The following is a 20,039-nucleotide window of genomic DNA, read 5'->3' on the forward strand; positions in this document are numbered from 1 at the left end:
GAAACGACCAGGATCAAGGGATTTATTTTTACGCCCCTTGTTCATCGCTTTGTGGCGCTTTAGGGTTCAATCTATAGTCAATCTAGCCAAAAAGAAGATGGATGGAGTTTTATTACTCCGTAACTAATAAAATATGTCATGTCTTGGATTCAGTCGGACAAGCCGGAGCTTCGGCAGTTGACTTTGACAGTAGGCGACCTGAATGAAGCCTTGGCAGTTGCTAATTGGAACTGACATTTACCTTATCCCGCATGCTTATAAACTTACATGTCATTATCATGACATTACATTAGCGGCAGTCATGTCAGAGAGTTAGTTCAGTTTTACCAAGCCAATATGCCTACTTGGCATACATCTTGACATAAACGCCTTCACTCTTGAGCTTCTCAACACTCACATTTTACATATTGAGGCCCGAGACACACCCAAATAACATTAGATACACAAGATGAGAATACTGTCTCGGCTAGTCTCATGACCGTTTTCGTGATGACGGAAGTGGACGAACATTGGAGAAATGCGAGTCATTGACTATATTGACAATGTAACTACATCAGGGCCCGTGTAAGCCACCGAACCTATAGGGTGTAACACTTTAATTGTCACTAAATTTGACAGATAACGCCATCGCAAAGGTTAATTTAAATGCTGATGATATAATTGAAGAAACTGGAATAGTGTATTATGTATAGTAATATAGTATAAGCCGTGTCTATCATCTATGTGCAGGCAACACAAAAGAAGTATTGGTAATGCATAATGCTTTTAAAACTGACAAATCAAACCAATAATTCTTTAGCACATTAATAGATGTCGTTTCGTGCGTCTCAGATCAAATCAGACCACGTTTAAGCCTGGGTGGTGCGGCGGAAGCGGGAGTGCTCAATGTAGTTGGAGAGAGCGCGCTCAGTAACCTCCTTCTCAACAAGGGCATCGACCTCCTCAAGATCACGCTTGGTGCGCTTGGTGGTCTTGTACCAGTTGGCAGCAGGGTCGCCAAGGCACTGGCCGACGGTAACAGCTGAATAGATATGTTAATATCAGATAACAATGGTTGGCATATAATGAGTAACTTACGGATACGGGTGCTGCGGCTGACGGCGTCAAGGACCTTGGGGATCAGGTTGCGGACAGTGTTGACGTGCACGTCGTGGAAAAGAGAGATGGTACGGAGAGCAGTGGTGCCCTGCTTGAAAAGCTTGAGAGCAATGTCGGTCTCGGCAGGGGTGTTGTACTCCCAGTCAAGAGTGTCGACATCAGCACCGATGACGTGGTAGCCAAGTGTCTTCATGACGGGGAGAGCGTTGGAGCCGTAGCTGAAGTAGGGGGCTCGCATGTAGGTAGGGTACTTTCCGATGATGTTGAGGAAATCGGCCTCAAGACGGGTCATCTGAGTGCGAATCTCGGCACTGCTGATGGTAGCGAGGTCAGGGTGGCTGTAACTTTGGGATTGTTAGTATATGTGACGAAATCAAAGATAAGAGACATACGTGTGGGAGCCAACCTGGTGACCCTCGTTGACCATTCGCTGGACAACAGCCTTGTAGGTGTTGATGTTGCCCCAGTTGTTGCCGTTCAGGAAGAAAGTGGCCTTGTAGCCGTACTTCTTGAGCTGGTCAAGAAGCTCGGTGGTGTACTCGAAAGGACCATCGTCAAAGGTGAGGGCAATGTTCTTGGCCACAGTGCAGCTGGTGATGGGAGTGCCGACGGGGACGGCAGCGGCAGCGGCCTGGATGAGACCAGCGTAGGTGGCAAGCTTAAGAAGAGAGAACTGCATCTTGAGAGATTTAGGAGGTAGTGTCTTGGGGTATAAGATAAGATAAGACGTGTGAGATTAGAGAAACGATAAACGACAGTACTGAAACTAGAAGTAGCTTCAAAGGTAACGAGTGTATAAAACGAGTGGAATGGATGAGTTGGGCTGTTGAACCTGCTGAGAAAAAAAGACACCAGAACAGCAGACGAAGTTGTTCATATATAGTTATCTCGACCTTGGCGTCTAGATAGGAGAGAGCCCTGTTCAGACAGACATTCACTGTAAGGCTCGGAGTGCTCAACGAGACCGACGGAGCTGAATCACACTCAGTCACTGACAGGTATCGGCATCAGCATCAGCAACTACTGCAGCCGCAATTCGGGACCGGGTGTGGCTCTCTTGGGACGAGCAGGGTATCCCTGGAGGACAAAAACGTACGAGGCCAGGCCCTCGTCCTGCACTGCAGTCTGTAGTGCTCAGTAGTAGCTTTGTTATTAGTGAGTTATTAGTGCAGAAGTATGGTAAAGTGGTGACAGCAGGGGTTCTCAATACTGCAGATAGTATTCTTTTTCTCTGACTGGGATCCGGAACTGATGCTACGGGACGGGGGTTGGATTGGAGACTTGAGGGTTTGGCTGGAATATCGCGAATCTTGGCAGTTTCCAATGACAAGGGTGGCTTGCATATAAATGGATATGTCGTTGTTATATTTGTGCCCATTCTTGGGAGCATGGCCTTGCCGTTACTGTACTATGTACCATGGCTTCCTCGGGATCTCATGGCGCATATCCATTTCCCATCCCATGATACTCATCCATGGGTTCAGGTCAGCTATCCTTGTTCATCAGGTCTTCTGTCGGGCCTGACCTTGTCCTTGACCTTGTCTATGGGGCTGTGGCGTTATCTGAGCGGGACGATCCAATGCTCTGACCCGTCTCACTCAGACACTAAAAGACTAAGCCTAATTCAAGGTTATTTGGACGTCTGTTAACCTTATTCGCGATAACCGAACGTGGCTTGTCTCACGAGGTTTAGAGTTGCGAGTGTGAGTCGGATTTGTCAGTGAATACCCTGAAACCCCAAGACCCATCCCGGAGAATAGCCCCTCGAATGGAATTGCACCGTCTACTGTAAGCGGTTACTTTTTAGGTAGCCGCCGGGTCTACGACTCTACACGTTGTCAATCGGTGACTGGGTGCCTAAAGTGCATAGGGGACAGTCCCAGTACAGAATGTTACCTCGGGCTTTCAGGTACAGGCGGCACAGTTCATTTCCAGGGCTGAATGATGCATGCATTGCGGGTCATCAGTCATATCAATCGCATTCGGTTCGATCAGAAGCAACCGACGTACGACGCCAAGAAGAAATAATTGTCTTGGATCTCACGAGAGAATTGATGAACATCGTCATTTCAGTGGCCATTGCCTATCTCCATCTAGCACTTATCAGCTTGCAGCCTGCATTAATGGCTTACTGTACTTAATCATGCATGCACTCAGCAGCAAATCACAGTTCCTTTGACGTATGCTAATCTAACCTCAACACCATCACTTTTTATACGAGTGATCTACACAATTTTTCACTACCTTAGTAGTAACAGTGCAGTCCTAGTGCTCTCTAGAACCCACTGCTCACTAGAACCCACTGTTCTGAATAAAGGATTTCGTCTAGCCGCCCCTAATAAACTCGCGTCGATTGCCGAACTCATCCATCCCCACAACACCGAGACCTTTAGCACCGTCTCAAGTAAAGACAGTCAGAAAAAGAGAAAACAAAAAGAAAAGAAAAAACTTATAGAAATAAGCGAAAGTGGTAACCAAGACGGACATCAACGGCTCCGATGTACTGTAAGCCCCCCTTTCCTCGAGGAGAATCCATCCCTGTCTATCCCATCAACTCCGTTTCAAATAAAACCTCAAGGAACTAAAAATGGATCTCCCAAAAGCCTCTGCACTCTTCAGCTCCGTCTCGTTTAACAGCGAGTTGTTGATTGATCTGCAAGGCTGACCAAAACGCATTGGCAATCTCTTGGGGTCATGATGTGATATGCGCCAAGTTCTTCGGTTACAAGAAAAAAAGGAGAAAAAACAAACCCACAGATTCTTCATCAACTACTACAGTTGCATCTTCTCGTATACAATACTTGCCTGACCTAAGCCAAGCGCCAAGAGCGATAAAAACACTCAACGGCGATTGCGGTAATAGTGACCCTCATAAGCAAACAACTGCATCATATAATAATGCCAACCCTTTTCATAGTGAATACGAATAGAGCCAAGACGTCAGTCACGCCGATAGAGACCGCTTTTATGCAACAAGGGTACCCAAAAATTCACTGCATATTAATGAGATTCCCCAGATGATATAAAACCTGCAATTATATGCCAGGGGCAGAGGCTACTCCATATCTGGCACCATATTCCGAATTTGCACGCTACAGGGGGTCACCTCTGCGAGGGTTATCAGCCAGATCACTTCTCATTGGAGCGTTCTGGAGCCTCAACGTTTCCTATAGTAGCAGCTGGGATGGCATATTCACCGTACTGGCGGATATACGAACCCCGGTCCCTACCCGTTCGAGAGATTTAAATTTAAGCACGAGCTTAGAAGAAAGTCAGAAGGAACCAAATATTTATGCTTATTTGAGCAAGGATGGCCATCCTTAAAGTGTCAAGAGTACAGCGAGTCAGTTTTTGGTAAAACAAGAAAGCAATTCAGTCCGATACCGCTTCAACGCCCATATTATCAATCAATCAACGAATCAAACGTTAAAAAACTCCCCTCGTAAAGATCCCACTGAAGAAGAATCTAGTCAAACATGTGCTCAACGGCGCTCTGCCAGGTAGAAGAGTAAAGAAAATAGAAAGAGGGTATCAGTGAGACAAACGGTAGTGACAACGTGGATACGGGCATGGCAGCAGGTTTTGCATCACAGGTCATCATCCCAGTTACCTTCCACTTCTATCGTCGTGCCCAACGCTTCTCTGCCCTGACGAATCATATCCTGTAATTGCTTATTAAAAGCGTTGATCCGTACATCTGCATCTCGTTCTTCCATCTTACGGCGGGCTGCGAGATGCTTGGCTTCTGCAGTGAGACGGGGACTGGCTTCGGCGGACCCTCCACGTCCTGACGCTACTGAGGCATTACTATGAGACCGGCGGTGTGAAGATGCCTTGGTTATCGGCGACGGTGCAGCTGCGGTTCGGCGACGGCTAGGTTGGGGAATCTTGCTTGGAGTTGCCTCACGAGGGGACCCGAAGGAAGTAAAAGAGGCGAAAGAGGCGGTTGATGCTGCGCGAGGGGAAGGGGCCGAAGGGGAGGGGCCAACTGATAATCGGCTCGAAGGTCGGTTGATGGTTGATCGTCGCTGACCAGGAGTAGAGGCCGATGAAAATCGAGATGACGGAGTAGCGCTGATGCGTCGACCTGTTGTCACTGAGGGACCCGAGTTCCGGTTTCGAGGGGTCGCATAGCAAGACGGACGTCGCAGTTGAGGAGTGGGCTTGGGTACAGGCTCTGGCTCAGCTGGTTTCTCATCACTCACCATGACCCAATTCCTGCCAAGTTCATCCTTATTATCAGTGTGTCTTCTCTTCGGGTGCGGTGCTGTGGGTGTGGATGCGCCGCTGTTCATCTCATGGTCGGCATTATCGGACTGATGGTTGAAGTAGTCTTCCTGTGGCGGTGGGAAACGTCCAGGGAACTGATGACTTTCGAACAGTGTCTGGTCCAGCTCTTCCACCCTGCCAGAATTCATCGCATATGCCTTGCCGCCACCAGCTTGGAATCCTCTAAATGAACCAGTTTTACAAAACTCCCATACACGGCCGACGACGCCACCAATAGTCGAGAATGCGAAACTGCCCCAGCCTTGCGAAGGCATTGGGTTTGGAGGGAGATTGAAGAGTTGTGTCGGGCCAGCGTCGTTGTGATCGATATCGTGCTGCGTTCGATTAGAGCCAAGCGCGCGACGATAGTCTGAATCCGAATAAACGCTCTCGTCGAGCATACGAGTATCAAAAGGGCCGGCGTTTGGTGTATCGAGTTGTCCAGCAAGCTGATAACGCATGTCGTCATTTCTTATCTGAGAAAGGGGTGATCCAAAGTAGCCGTGCCTATCGACGTCATCGTGTATGCGAATGTCTTGCGATCGTGACATGTCATGGCAGGTCCGCTTGCGCTTTCCAGGTTGCCCTTCGGGTGTCGCAGTGCTGTATGGGGAGGCGTAACCGTAGCTGGTGCTCGAGCTTGGAGACATGGGCGGACGGAACAGGCCAGGGTGAACGCCCTCGCGATTGAAGCCGCCAGGCATGTGGAAATGCGTTGGGATAGTCATCGTGTCTGGGTGATAGGAATGCGAAAAGCGGAGGTCGAAAGGGTGCGGCTCGCTTGCCGATCGTTCGGTGATGAAATAACCTTTTGTTCTAAGCGCAGCGAAGCTATTAACGGTAGGTCAAGGTCAAGGGCAGCCGAGACACATCAGGTTCACTACCGCAAGCGAATCCGGGGTAGATGGAGAATCGAATATTCGGATCGATCGCAATCGAGAATAAAAAGAGCTAGATAATGCAAGTAATCGAATTGTTCCGTTTCGTCGAGGATGGCGATAGTTTGATGAAACGGCCTCGTGACTAGGTGAGATAGACGATTATGTCTTGTGATGATGAGCGCATGAGATTTGGGGAAATGGAGGGGACAAAGGTTGCCTAAGCTTAAACAACCGCCCGACTCAAGCAGATGCGCAAAGTATAGGCGCGAATGAAAAGAGAGTGCCTATTAAAGGAGTAAGATGGTGTATGGAGGATGCGCCTTGAAAGTGAGGCTTGATTTTGATAATGGATTGTTCCTTCGGCAAATTGTCGATGTTTTGTTTGGATGGTTGGGGGTGGTTGGGGGGCCAGCACAGGCGTTTTTGGATGGGTGTGATTGGCCAGATGATGAACAATCCTAGTTATAGGTATCGGCACCTCGGTATTTGTTAGAAAATAGGTAAGTAAAAGAGTGACGGAAGAGTTCTGGAGACCGGTTTGAGTGTGAAAGGAGATGAAGCTATTCAAGTGAAAGTTGAAACCTGTTTAGATCTCACCGCTGCGGAAGAAAGTGGCTAATTAAAACTGTCATTCCTGCTTGTTGGCGACCTGCAGCTACAGCTTCCTGCGTGGCGTGGCGAAGGCCCAGGGTTTGGTCCACTCAAGATCGACAGGGTTCATCTGAAACTGACAAAGAAATGTTGAGAAAGGGATTGAGATATCAAAAGCGTGGCATCCAGAACTGTCTTGGATTAATATCGTCGATCATCACATGAGGTGCTTCAGGGAGACAAGTCATGACAGTTCTAGATGCAATTGCATGTCGTTAATCATTGCTCGTTCCTCTAACAAGTCTATCTCATCTTGTACCACGTAGAACATACCATCTAATAGCCCCATCCGTCCCATGCTTTCCTCTATTCCATGCGCCATCACAAGATCATTAGTATCATTCATCCAACTCTTCTCGCAACAAAGAAACGTACTCTCAGCCCATTTAGGCTTTGTTGTAGTAGTCATCTTGCTGACCCTTTCGCTCTGTAGTGACGCCTCCGTTGGTGCCCTCCTCGCCGTGAACATGCGTCTTGCTTCCCCAGAAAGCCTCCCGCTCCTTGAGAACATCCTGGCCCCATGCCTTCATCTCCGGCAAATGCATCCTAGTAGCGACGTACGCGAACTCGCCTAGGTCTAGTCTGCCCTCACCGCGCTTCTCGTACTCGACCATCTGCAAAAGAAGTTCCATCTTGTCCACATCGTGCACAAAGTGGCTATCGAGCGTTTCGGAGTCCTCGTATTCTTGCCAGATGGCGCGGATGTCCTCGCCTATTGTGCCGCCGGCGACGTTTCTTAGCAGGTTCTTTGTCAAGAAGTCCATGGTCTCAGATTCGCGTCGACTCTTTTCGGGTTTGGGAACGCCGTCAACGGGGGTGATGTCGCCAACGAGGAGTTCTGCCATGTCGTGGATAAGGCACATCTTCATGCACTTGGCGAGATCGAGCTTGGGAGCGAGGGAGGGTGGCGCGAACATGGAGATCATAGACATGCGATACATGTGGTCGGCGATAGACTCTCCCCTAAGATATATCAGTATTTCCTCTGAGAGATAGGGTATCGAGAATGCGTTTTACCTAGAGATGCCGAACCGCCTCCATCCTTCACGCTTGGTCGTCTTGAGTCGTTCGAGCATGTGGAAAAAGGGAAGCGGTGACGAGGACTCCTCAGCAGGCACACCACCAGGAATCTCCTTGACGACCTTGTCAACAGTCCATTGGCCATCGACCGTGACCATAGGTGTGAAACCCAAATTTGCGATCACTTCTTCCGAGGTACGGTGTCCATTCTCCTTGGTCTGTTCCGGTTGCGAACCCATTTTAGAGTAGAGTCGGTACTGTATGTGTCGTCGTGGGGTTGAGTCAATGTCGACAGCGTGGGTTGAAGAAGGGAACAGTCGTAGCGAATTGGCTGCAGATTTAAGAGAGTTGACAAAGAGAAGTGTTTGCCGAGGCCGTAGGACAGTAGAGACAATCATAACAAGAGAGCAATCGGTGAATGGGTCATGGAAACAGAAGAGAAGAGACTAGAACCGAAGATTGTTGGTTAAAAGCGGGTAGTAGTAGCCAGTGCCGAGACCATTGATGGTCAGCCCGCCTGAAAGCCCCAGATAGCTTAGTGCGTCATTGGGCAGGGGTTGGATCTGGGATCTTGCAGGGTAGCAGCAACATTATCACTTAGACGCGGTGTAGGAAGATGCAAAAAGGAAGACTTACCTTCCATGGAATCCCTACACCGGAGATACTGGTATAGAAAATGGATGTTTGGTATTTGCACCGGCGGAGACACCTAATTGTTAGCAATCAGGCACATCTACTCACAAGTGTTCTATAGCAGGTAGATAGCTGCCGAGGGAGTGTCTTTGTGTATTCTCGAAGCTAAGTGTGAGGTGGCTCGAACTCGTCGTGATGGAACAATGCTTGTATCGATCTACTGCGCCGCTACGTAAACTTGTTATCGACACGGATATTAAAGTTGAATCAGAACATAAGCCCAGTGCTGGTTCTGTTATGAAAGTCAAATTGGATGGTATAGGTTAGGCGAAGACTGAGAAATAAACTCCAGCTTGCAAAGACAATGGTGATCATATCAGCAATCAAGTACCCTACATATTAGGTCAAGTGATCGTTTCCATGAAGGGTGCCCTTTCAGAGCCAATATTGAAAATGTCTTTTTTGTAGAGCCTCTTTTACGACAACCCTCCTCTACTATACCAAGACTCCTGTGGGGTTGCTAGCCCACTAAAGGAAAATGGCACTAAATTTAGCTCCACTTGCGGGATTGATTATAATTCAACCTTGAATGAGCCTCATCGTTAGTTCCGTTCTCATTCAACCTCGTTCTTACATGCAACCTCTCAAGAAAATATCAAAGTCTTTGATCCTACAGACACGCACAATGACAACAATTGCTTCTTTAAAGCGGCTATCGGCCAAGTCTCTTTCTGAAAAGATCCTTGAGGAAGTCAACGTCACAGATCCTACATTCGCTGTTGTCGATGTTCGTGATAATGGTAAGTTGAATACTCAGATAAGCTTGCTTCTGGAATCATATCCCCAGGAATCTTAGATAATACTCGGAATATCTACTGACGTCTCCAAGATTACATCGGTGGTCACATCAAGGGTTCAACCAATGTCCCCGCACACACTCTAGACTCCATGATGCCAACTCTGGTACGTCGCCTCAAAGACAAAAAGACAGTCGTCTTTCACTGTGCGTTGAGTCAACAGCGAGGTCCAAGTGCCGCACTTAAGTACCTGCGAGAGCGGGATGGTCTTCTACGCTCCATGGGTGAAGACCCCAAGGGCGAGAGCGGTCAAGATGTGTTTATTTTGGATCAAGGGTTCTCTGGATGGCAGGAAGTCTACGGTGAGGACGAGAGGTTGACAGAGGGATACGTCAAGGATCTTTGGGAAAATTATTAAGAAGTTGAGTTGAATTTTTGCGAACTACATAGAGGCATCTTGCGCTGATGCAGAAATCCTCGTATAGAATAGCATCCGCAAGATGAGAGGTGCATTAAAAGATATCCCATCCCAGACCAGTTTTGCGAAGCCATCCAAAAAGTTATGGCAGGTAACGAAACAATATTGATGGGTATAGATTAATCGTCATATAGGAGTCCATCCAGTCATGCCCAACCGATCGTTCGTTCATATCGCACTGCCAAAACGAAGCCTTTGTCAGTTCAAGCTAGCAAACCGATTTAGTACCGTGTTTGATTGAATACACTCACAGAGTAGCCTACTCTTCAGCTTCTTCAGCAGCAGCCTTCTTCTTCTTCCACCACTTGAAACCAAAAAAGCCACCAACTGCAAGAACGACGACACCGACACCGGCGTAGATCATGTTTCCGTAACTGTCCATGAATGAGGGACCAGACGGCCCAACCTCGCCCATCGGCCCGCCAGGAGTACGATCAAATGCAGGATCGTCCGTCATGGGTTCAGGTCGACCATGATAATGACCGGGGGGACCAACAGGTGGACGACTGGGAGGTCGACCATGATAATGACCGGGGGGGCCAACAGGTGGACGACTGGGAGGTCGATTATCATAACGACCGGGGGGGCCAACAGGTGGACGACTGGGAGGTCGATTATCATAACGACCGGGGGGGCCAACAGGTGGACGACTGGGAGGTCGATTATCATAACGACCGGGGGGACCAACAGGTGGACGGCTGGGAGCACCAGAATGTCTATTTTCATATTCATCCACATCATAGACCATTCCATCATCAAAGATGAATCCCTGACTGAAGTCGATTCCTCTTCTACTATTGATAGTATTTGGAGCAGAAGTACGAGCGTGTCGATTTCTTTTAGGGATGTCATAACCAGAAAGGGGCGAGTCCCAAGCGTTATCAGATTCGGCGAATTTGGGCGGTGGGACAGTGTCTTCGTTGAGTCCTGGTATTTTCTCGCGCGGCTCAAGAGAGGAATGACGATTGGTTGTGGCCTCGCCTGGGACAGACAGTCCATCGACGGAATCTGCACCGGAAGCGACAGACTGGCGCACGTAGATTGTAGGAAGTGGCGCCATGATGATATGTTTGTAGGACAATTGTGTAAAGGGAATAGTTCCTGCGAGTCAAAAGGGTTGGTTCTAAAGAAATACCAAAAGGGTTGACAAAAACTCTTAAAACAAAGAGGCACAAATACAAGCATATCAATAAATGTATATGGAGATATTAACTCTTCACGAGCAACAAAGTAACCTCATCTTGTTGGGTGCTATCAGACTCAAGGTTTACTGTTGCCTCGAGAACAATTTGGCCAGCGAACGAAAAAAGAACAAAATTCCTACAGAAACGGGCCTATCAGAAGAGGATCGAAATGTAGAGCAAGGAAACTCAGCCAGTTGACAAGTGCTCATATAGTCGCCTCAACTCTTATCGCAAAAAGGTTGAGAACTTAGACGAGCTCCAGAGCATATTCGACACAGCAACATAAGACCAACGACTTTCCATTCGTCCGATTCACGAAGATTCCTGAATTTAAATAAAAGAGTTACTTAACTTAAGATTCGCACGTAAATTCGGACATCTAAACTCCTGATATCTCCTTATCAACAGATGGAAATGGGCGCATAACGGGCTAAGTAGTAAGGTTCAGTTGAATGAAATAAACATATATAAATCTGAAGATTCCCCTAGAGACTTTGCGGTTTCTTTTCACGCACTCATGTCCAAGCCTACGCTCACTATAATCACTCCATTGGATCTGATAGCTCAACGAAAACTATATCGTTGCCAGAAAACCTCAAACTTCCAAACATCTCAGTCAACCACTCAAACGCCAACACCATGGTCAAGAGGCTCGCAGTCCACGGAAGTGCCCCCACCAACCCGTGGGAGACGAACAACGTCCAAGTCCTCTTAGTGCTCGCCTTCATTGTCACCATGGCGATCATCTTCTTATGCATTCGCCTTATCTCCGATAGTAAGCGTAAGAAGCGTATTGCCCAGAAGAGTGGCACACAGACCGATGCAAGTGTATGATGAGACACGGAGATGTTGAGAGAGATTTTACAATGGGTGTTCAGGGGTTGGCGGGGAATTTGGGGTCAAGCTTTGAGAGGCCAAAGGTTATGATTTCGTGAGGGTTGTTTCTCCTAATATGCTTTTGTAGGCGCAAAAGAAGTCTTGAATGTACCAGTCAACTTTTTGTTTAATTCGTCAGACATGCCAAGACTGCAACGTGACAACAATTGTTAACAGAGCTCGACCAAGCATAAGCCTGGTGAACCACATAAGATTAATATCGTGCTGGGTGACCCCTGAATCTTGTTTCTGAGGCGATGTCGCAGAGCTCATATGATAGGTATGCACGCATGAAGTCTACAATCTGAATGAAACTTGGAACTTTGAATTACCCTTGGGAAGTCACACCCATGAGATATAAATACAGCATACTTTCTTATCCCTCACAGCCTACGTACTCTTGCGAATGTAGGCGTGTACCACACAAAAGACACAAGATGGACGCCCAACCCTCAAAAGAAAAGCTGAGCCTCCGCAGGATTGGTCAAATCATCTGTGCTTTTGTGTTCACACAACCATTTTGGGCCTTTTTAATATTGCTGTTCCTTATTTTTGCTACGTTCGCATGTCTTGATTGTTGTTGTGGGAACAAGCCCGCGGATGAAGAAGCACCTGCAGAGGAAGAAGCACCTGCAGATGAAGAGGAATCTGCAGAAGAAACATTTGCAGGAGAACCATCTGCAGAAGAAGAAGCACCCGCAGAGGGAGAAGCGCCTGCGTAGGACTGACAACCTGTGGAGGCCGAGGCAAGTACTTGGATAGAACAACTTATTGAGAGCAATATTAACGGATCTAAAGAGTAAGACGAAGAGCCGAATTACAGACCTGGAACGCCATTGCACCACCAACAGCGCGCAAGAATATTCTGGAAAATATGATGCTCGACACAGAGAGATAATGGATGAGCTTTACGACCGGGACATTTAGGACTGGCTAGCCCAACTCAAAATAAATCAACATCAAGTACATTCAGAAGAGATCATAGTGGAATAAGCAGGATTGGAACCTTTCGTCAGTGAATTCAAAGAAATAGAATTGTTACAGGTGTACACATATGAAGCCTTAAATCTGAATCTAAGTTAAAAACTTAGAACTTTGAATTACACTTTAGAAAGTCAGACCCGGAAGATATAAGCTTGCTTCCTTTATCCCCTCAGTTTGTATTTTCGAACGCATCTATCACACAAGAGAAACAAGATGTACGATTTCGATTCGGGCAGGGGATACCACTCAAGAAGACCGCCCTGCAACAACCTACCCGAGAGGTTTATTTCAGCATTCGGGACACTAGCCGTGATAGGAGTTGTGATACTCATCGTTATCATTTTTGGCTTATGTTTTTATTTTTGTTGCAGGGGAAAAGACTCCAAGGGTGACGAAGAAGCCTCTGCTAAGAAAGAGGAAGAACCCGCGAAAGAAGAAGAGCCTGAAAAGGAAGAAGAACCTGAAGAGAAAGAAGCGGAGGCCAAGGCAAGTACTTGGATAAAACTACTTATTGAGAGCAATATTAACGGATCCAAACAGAAAGATGAAGCACCGAATCAGATCATGGATACGGGTACCATGAATGCGAGTCAGAATCAGAGCTTGATGTCGGGGGCCCCGAACGCTCTTGCATCACCATTCGCGTGCCACATGTCAGGGAGCATGATGTCGGGGATCCCAAGCGCTCTTGCATCACCATTAGCGTGCCATATGTCAGGGAGCATGACGATAGCACAGAACGCGATGGCACAGAACATGATGGCACAGAACTCGATGGGGCAGAGCACGATGGGACAGAACATGATGGCACAGAGCTCGATGGGGCAGAGCACGATGGGACAGAAAATGATGGCATCGCAGTCAGGGCACCATATGGGAGCGAACCTGATGATGGCACAGAATGCGATGATGACGCGCAGGGCAGACAGAGACTGGATGAGCTTTGCCGCCGGGCAATATTTTAGATCTGGCTAGCTCAAGTTGAATTAAATCAATATCAACAGAGATCATGATGTAGCAAAATTGGAATCTTTCGTCAATGGATTCAAAGAAATAGCATTGTTACGGATCTCAGACTTCCGTTCCAACACATTCGTTTTTTCCCGAACACGATCTTCGATCTGTACATGTGATACATAACCAAGCATCAGTCCTTTACCATACTACACTCCTCCCATCTAACTCCGTCCCCCAAGCCCTGCATCTCCCCAATTGCAATAAACCCGGTCGTTACCCAAAGAAGTCGTCTTCTGTCAAGTACTGATGGTGGGTGACACTCCGTCGATTTTTTGTTTCTGGTTAGAGTCAGTAAGATGATAAAAGAGCAAAAAAGTCTTGTCAGTACATACTATTTGAGTTCGGCGTTTGTGGGAGCCCTCTTAAACCCATAGCGAAAAAACCAACTCGCAAAGACGATGGCAAAGACACCCAAGGAACCGTAAAACGCGTGTTGCCAGAAAGGCAATTTTTTGAAAGCCTCTTGTGATGTGCTCATGATAGCGAGAGAGATGTTCGACTGTTGTGTGGAGTAAGGATCAAGGGGTAAAGTTGAAGATTGAAGCTCGAGGTAAGGAGATAAAGGGGTAACGTATGAGTCAAAGACTGAAGCTTGAGGTAAAGTATCCTTGACTAAGATTCTTCCGAGCCATCTTTTGGTTTCTCTGGAAGAGGGTGCTTCTTTCTGTGACTAATAGCACAGGCACAGGCCAACAAGATGCTTCCGCCGAGTAGGGGGATGACAAGCTTTTTGAGATCCATGTCTGAAAGTGTGTGTATTTCCAGGCAGTCTGGAAAAGATCGTGAGTGAAAATATGGTTTTTGGTAGAGAGAAAAGGAAAGAGATTTAACTGTCGACAAGATGCCATCTTTATATGCACAAGTCGGTTGAAAGACTCTGCCAATCAATGCCCAAGGGTTGTGATGTGGCCTCTCGGATGTGAAGGCGGGCAGATTCTAATCGCTCCGTTACTCAAAGCTGTAAAGTCAATATAAAACTCGTGTCAGCTGAACAGTGGTCATGAGAACTCATCAAGGTCTAAGTGGGTAATCGTATAATTTGTTGGCAACTTAACTACCAAAGCATGCCCAATCCTTCAACTCATCTCCGATTCTAGGTATATTATGTGACGTTTCTTCTGTTTTCTTTCTGGTCCCATTCAAAGCCTCAACTTTACCAACACCTTCACTCTACCAACTCAGCTACTCAGGCATGGATAAAACCGCCAAAAGCATCGTGGACTTCTCCACCAACTCCACGGCAATCATTTGCTTTGTTGGTATTGCTCTTCTCGCTGCATACCTCACCAGGCGTGGGTACAAATGGGCTTACTCTCCTAGAAGAGTGCCTTAGAATTGAGGACCGAAATAGGTGGACAGTTGAGGAGTGTCTTTGCCCCAGGCTGAACTTATTCTCTCGAGAGGACCTCAACAAAAGTCATATCGACCCCCCTTGGTTAGGAATCTTGACGCACTTTCACAATTTTCTGTTTTCAACAATCCCTCTCCCCTTTCAAAAACAACAATCTATCGCCACATCAACATCAACACCAACACCAACACTATCGCCACCATCATGACCACAACCACAACCACAACCACAGCTACACCACAAACCATGACCCTGCCGGCTCTTTGGGGCTGGTGGCTCTGCGGTTTAGGCCTTTTTATCCCCGCGGTCGTCATGGTATGGAAAAAGATGGGCGACAGAAGTAAGTAGTCCCAAAGCCCTTGCCAATTTTACAATCACCTACTTTCGAACTTCTTCTAACTTCTACTAAAAGGGGGGGATTTCAAAATTGATTTTTGAGTCAGGAATGAGATGAATTCTTTTGTTGTAGTTAGAAATTCCTGGTCCCAGTTGTTCTAGTCTTTTCGCCATCCAGACCATTCAAAATCTCCTCCTGATCCCCCTCCTCACCCGCACCCTCCTTTATGGTATGGCCTTGTATACTAGTCTATATTTTGTCTTTTGACCAAATCAATCGAGTTCCAGGACAGCATGGAAAGTTCACAACTGACGGTGGTATCAAACCCGTAAGCGAGCACGAGAAGTACAAACATGCCCTCGACAGAGACAGGGGAAGAAGAAGCTTCAAGTGTTTTCTAAAAGTCGAAAGAGGTTCTTTTCAAACCAATAGTCGACTATCGAAGGTTTTCTGGCTTGGTATGTCCTTGGCTATAATTGGGATCCGATACGCGGGAAGGAAGAGGGTACATCTTTAGGGCATGATTCAAACTTTTACTCAGTATTGTTGAGCATCCAGTCTTCTATCTTATTCGGTTCCTTTCTCGTCTCCTAAAAGTATATCTCTACCATGAAGCTCACTGTACTTGACTTGACTCGACCACTTCCTTGTGACAATATCCCTTTTCCCCTCATCAACTCCATGTCATCGCAACCTCATACCACGGCAGTAAAGCCTCCATCTCAGATATATGAGTATTTTATAAACAGGTACGTACCTGAATCTGCATTTATTCTATCGCCATTCGACCAAAGCCCCTCAACCTCGAACCTAACTGAACGTACCTCTAGACCAAACACATCCCCAACCTCACCTTCTGGATTCAAACCCACCAAGCAAAATGCCCACGAAAAAGGAATGGATAATAGGAGGCGTCGTGGCGACCATAATCATTTGGGGAATCTATTCCACTTGTCGGCGATGCAAGGCCGAAGAGAAGGAGGCTAAAAAGAAGGGGGCTAAAAAGGAACAAGTCATGGCCGACGACGATTCGGTGTCAAGCCTCGAGCTTACGGTACTTTCGCCGCGATGCGAACGTTCTTCCGGGTAACCATGGATTGGGATGTTTTGTTTATCGGCATTTGACGATGAGAAACTGGAGAGTTGGAAGTGTCGCAAGCCTCATACCACTTGTCGATGGCACTCTGAAGTCATGTCTCTTTTATCCATCATGACGACATGCGATGCGGTCAGAATCAACGGTTCGATCAGACCTAAGGTTGCAAACAAAATCTAAGAGTGCAATACACACTCGATAAGCTCCAGAATCAATGTTCAGCATACGAATTCTGTAGTCAACACATGATCTTGACGACTCAACCCAAGCGTCAACCGCACGCACAAATTCGATGGTTGATAAACACATTCTAGCATTACCTCGCTTATATACATGACAACCTCTGGTATAGACTCCTAGCAAACAGACCAATTCGACCATAGTGACTCTTCCACATTCCCACATCCAATACAGCATACCGCGCGTTCAAGTACAGTGCATAATCCCCAAAGTCAAAGCCACCATCCAAGGCAAACAGTTTGGTTACACTATTCAGGTGCCGTCCACCAAAACACAATCTGATCCGTCGAATCGGCGGCTCTCTTCCGGCCCTTTTGCCGTGAATCGGGCTCCCGTGGCGCCGTGTTTCAGGGTCCACCATACGGCAAATACGGCTCCGATGAATACGGGGTTGTTTTGGATGTATGTACTTGCAATTAGGCTTGTTTCTTTTTACGCGAGAGTTAACAATAAAACTTGCTCATAATTCTAAACAGTGCGAGTCGTGGACTAACCCTTCACTTGTATGCGTAAAGATGTAATTAATATGTTTCATGGTGAGATACCTTGTGACGAGTCAGGAAATATGGTATGTTTTGACACCAACAACAGCATCATAATCCTTGGAAAAGACTCAACGCTATAAGCAATATTAAAAAACCGCACAGTCAGCTATCACCAACACAGTAATCAACCTGAGGAAATCCAGGACAGTTTCAGCAAGTTCACTCTAGTAAGATGCTGTCTGTCTGTGTGATGTCACATTAGTGATCATTTATCTACCTACATGCTACCTGTCTCATGGTGGGATGGCTATCTCATGGTTGATCCATTTGCTTGCCGTAAGCTATAGCAGTGTATCATTTTCGTGTGTAAGTTTTTAGGCAAATGTCAATAAAATGCAAATCATTTCCTGGCGATTATCACATTTATCTACTGTTACTGTTTGCGCCGCAAAAGATGCCATAATTGGGGATGGTTACTGTGACGCGGTTCTATCGTGTCATGATGGAGTATAGCTACAACCACATATCTCGAGGATTTTCAGATATGCACATACGCATCGAATACAAGCACCTTGGTTTAATAATTTCATTTAACAATTTCAATTCATCAGGGTATTCAGCTCGTTCAAGGCTACCTAGCCGACATGGAATCCCACAAACGCCCACAAGAGTGCTGGATTGCCTCTTGTTATGCATCTCGAACGTACATCGTATTGCTATGCTTTCCAAGCATGATACTCGGTGCTTGACCAAAATAACAAACGCCATTTTCCCAATTTCCGTCGTATCTAGAGCTTGCGCTCAAGACTCATGATTTTTACCCAGCATCATAATTAGTGGTGCTTGGCAGGAGCGACAGTAGGAAGCTCCTTGATAGCCTCGGCAATGATCTTGAGGCCCTTTTGGAGATCCTCCTCGGTGATGACCAGTGGAGGTGCGAAGCGGATGATATCGCCGTGAGTGGGCTTGGCCAATAGACCCTTGCTCTTGAGGAGCAAGCAAAGATCCCAGGCAGTTCGACCGTTGGTTGCGGACTCATCGATGACAACAGCGTTGAGGAGACCCTTTCCTCGGATCACCTTGAGGATAGGAGTGTTGAGGGCCTTGAGACCATCACGGAACATGTTACCAAGCTTCTCAGCCTTGGCAGTGAGGTCCTCTTCTTCCATGATCTCAAGGGCGCGGATGGAGACAGCAGATCCCAGAGGGTTACCTCCGTAGGTAGAGCCGTGGGTGCCAGGCTCGACAACCAGCATGACTTCCTTGCTGCCGAGAACGCAGCTCACGGGGTACATGCCACCAGAGATGGCCTTTCCGAGAGTGACAAGGTCGGGCTTGATGTTGGCCCATTGAGAGCAGAGCATGCGACCAGTTCGGCCAATACCGGTTTGGATCTCGTCGCAGATGAACAAAACATTGTGCTTGGTGCAGAGAGCCTGGACCTTGGCGAGGTAATCGTCGTCGGGAACAACAACACCAGCCTCGCCCTGAATTGGCTCGCAGATGAAAGCAGCAGTCTCCTTGCCGTGAGCCTCGAGAACCTCCTCGAGGTCGGCAATGTTGTTGTATCGAATGGGCTTTCCGGTGGTGGGGTTGAAAGCACCGACGTTGGGAACGTAGGGACCGTAGTTCTCTCTTGACTCGGGGTCTACTGACAGGGTAATGGCAGTCATCTTGGATATGTTAGCTTATGGGGTCTTGCAATTGTTGCCGATGTTGATTGGACTTACAGTTCGGCCGTGGAAGTTCTCTGAAGCACCAAAGATCCAGGCCTTCTCCTGAGGAACACCCTTGACCTTGTACGCCCACTTGCGAGCGATCTTGATGGCAGTCTCAACAGCCTCGGCGCCAGTGCACATGGGCAGAACCATGTCGTAACCAAAGACGCTTCGGACCTTTTCAGCCCACTTGGGGAAGACATCGTTGTAGAAAGCTCGAGAGCTGAGGGTCAATCGACCGGCCTGCTCAGTGAGGGCCTTGATGAGCTCAGGGTGGCAGTGGCCTTGGTTGACAGCGCTGTAGGCAGAGAGGAAGTCGTAGTAGTGGTTGCCCTCGGGGTCCCAGACATTGACACCTTCGGCACGGGCAAAGACCACAGGGAGAGGGTGGTAGTTGTGAGCAGCGTACTCCTCCTCGATGGAGATGGCCTTTTCGGTGGAGGTGGCATGGAACCGAGAGACAGACTTCTCGGCGTGAGGAGACATGATGTGACGTCAGGGGGGAGTTGTTGTTATGATTTGAGCAATTGTTCAAGTAAAGTGAGGATATTTGTAGTTTATCAAATTACTTGATCTTGTTCTGGCTGGAGAGATGAATAAAGAGAATAGAGAAGAGAACAACTGAGCATTGCAGGAGGACATGGCTGCTCTTTAAGGTCCGGAGGCGTCAAGACAGTGGTCGGCAAACGGAGGCTCGGAGCGGGTATAGGAAGACGATAGAATTGGATTTTAGGTAATTATTACAATACTCTGAGTGTTGGTTTCCGGTTGTTTGTTCGACACTATACCCTTAAGTGCAAGTGTGAGCGACCAAGCGTGGGAGTGTGCGGGCGTGAGGTTGCGAAGTTGAACATGTGAGGACTCTGATTGGGTGACTTGCTCGGCGGAACTGGGCGGGTGACTTACCGCCATCGGCCGAATTGA

The 20,039-nt window shown here is 47.5% G+C and overlaps 7 protein-coding genes across 7 annotated transcripts; 1 reads left to right on the forward strand and 6 right to left on the reverse strand.

Annotated features, from left to right (window-relative positions):
- Window positions 1–848: 848 nt before the first annotated feature.
- Window positions 849–1,777, reverse strand: FSST1_010797 (chitin deacetylase; the record flags this gene model as incomplete). Its single annotated transcript, XM_083233864.1, has 3 exons — window positions 849–1,021; window positions 1,078–1,442; window positions 1,491–1,777. The coding sequence occupies 3 exons, from the start codon at window positions 1,775–1,777 to the stop codon at window positions 849–851; spliced, it is 825 nt and encodes a 274-aa protein (XP_083080493.1).
- A 2,908-nt stretch (window positions 1,778–4,685) lies between these two features.
- Window positions 4,686–6,095, reverse strand: FSST1_010798 (uncharacterized protein; the record flags this gene model as incomplete). The annotated part of the gene is made up of 1 exon (XM_083233865.1): window positions 4,686–6,095. One exon carries the CDS (start codon window positions 6,093–6,095, stop codon window positions 4,686–4,688), a length of 1,410 nt encoding a protein of 469 aa, XP_083080494.1.
- Window positions 6,096–7,285: 1,190 nt separating this feature from the next.
- On the reverse strand, window positions 7,286–8,158 carry FSST1_010799 (HD domain-containing protein; the record flags this gene model as incomplete). Its single annotated transcript, XM_083233866.1, has 2 exons — window positions 7,286–7,862; window positions 7,917–8,158. The coding sequence occupies 2 exons, from the start codon at window positions 8,156–8,158 to the stop codon at window positions 7,286–7,288; spliced, it is 819 nt and encodes a 272-aa protein (XP_083080495.1).
- Window positions 8,159–9,237: 1,079 nt separating this feature from the next.
- On the forward strand, window positions 9,238–9,767 carry FSST1_010800 (phosphatase YCH1; the record flags this gene model as incomplete). Its single annotated transcript, XM_083233867.1, has 2 exons — window positions 9,238–9,352; window positions 9,442–9,767. 2 exons carry the CDS (start codon window positions 9,238–9,240, stop codon window positions 9,765–9,767), a joined length of 441 nt encoding a protein of 146 aa, XP_083080496.1.
- Window positions 9,768–10,086: 319 nt separating this feature from the next.
- On the reverse strand, window positions 10,087–10,887 carry FSST1_010801 (uncharacterized protein; the record flags this gene model as incomplete). The annotated part of the gene is made up of 1 exon (XM_083233868.1): window positions 10,087–10,887. One exon carries the CDS (start codon window positions 10,885–10,887, stop codon window positions 10,087–10,089), a length of 801 nt encoding a protein of 266 aa, XP_083080497.1.
- Window positions 10,888–13,467: 2,580 nt separating this feature from the next.
- Window positions 13,468–13,674, reverse strand: FSST1_010802 (uncharacterized protein; the record flags this gene model as incomplete). Its single annotated transcript, XM_083233870.1, has 1 exon — window positions 13,468–13,674. One exon carries the CDS (start codon window positions 13,672–13,674, stop codon window positions 13,468–13,470), a length of 207 nt encoding a protein of 68 aa, XP_083080498.1.
- Window positions 13,675–18,230: 4,556 nt separating this feature from the next.
- Window positions 18,231–19,601, reverse strand: FSST1_010803 (ornithine-oxo-acid transaminase; the record flags this gene model as incomplete). Its single annotated transcript, XM_083233871.1, has 2 exons — window positions 18,231–19,070; window positions 19,128–19,601. The coding sequence occupies 2 exons, from the start codon at window positions 19,599–19,601 to the stop codon at window positions 18,231–18,233; spliced, it is 1,314 nt and encodes a 437-aa protein (XP_083080499.1).
- Window positions 19,602–20,039: the final 438 nt, after the last annotated feature.

Source organism: Fusarium sambucinum, chromosome III, assembly GCF_050947815.1.
Source record: "Fusarium sambucinum isolate potato_lamoka chromosome III, whole genome shotgun sequence".
NCBI lineage: Eukaryota > Fungi > Ascomycota > Sordariomycetes > Hypocreales > Nectriaceae > Fusarium > Fusarium sambucinum.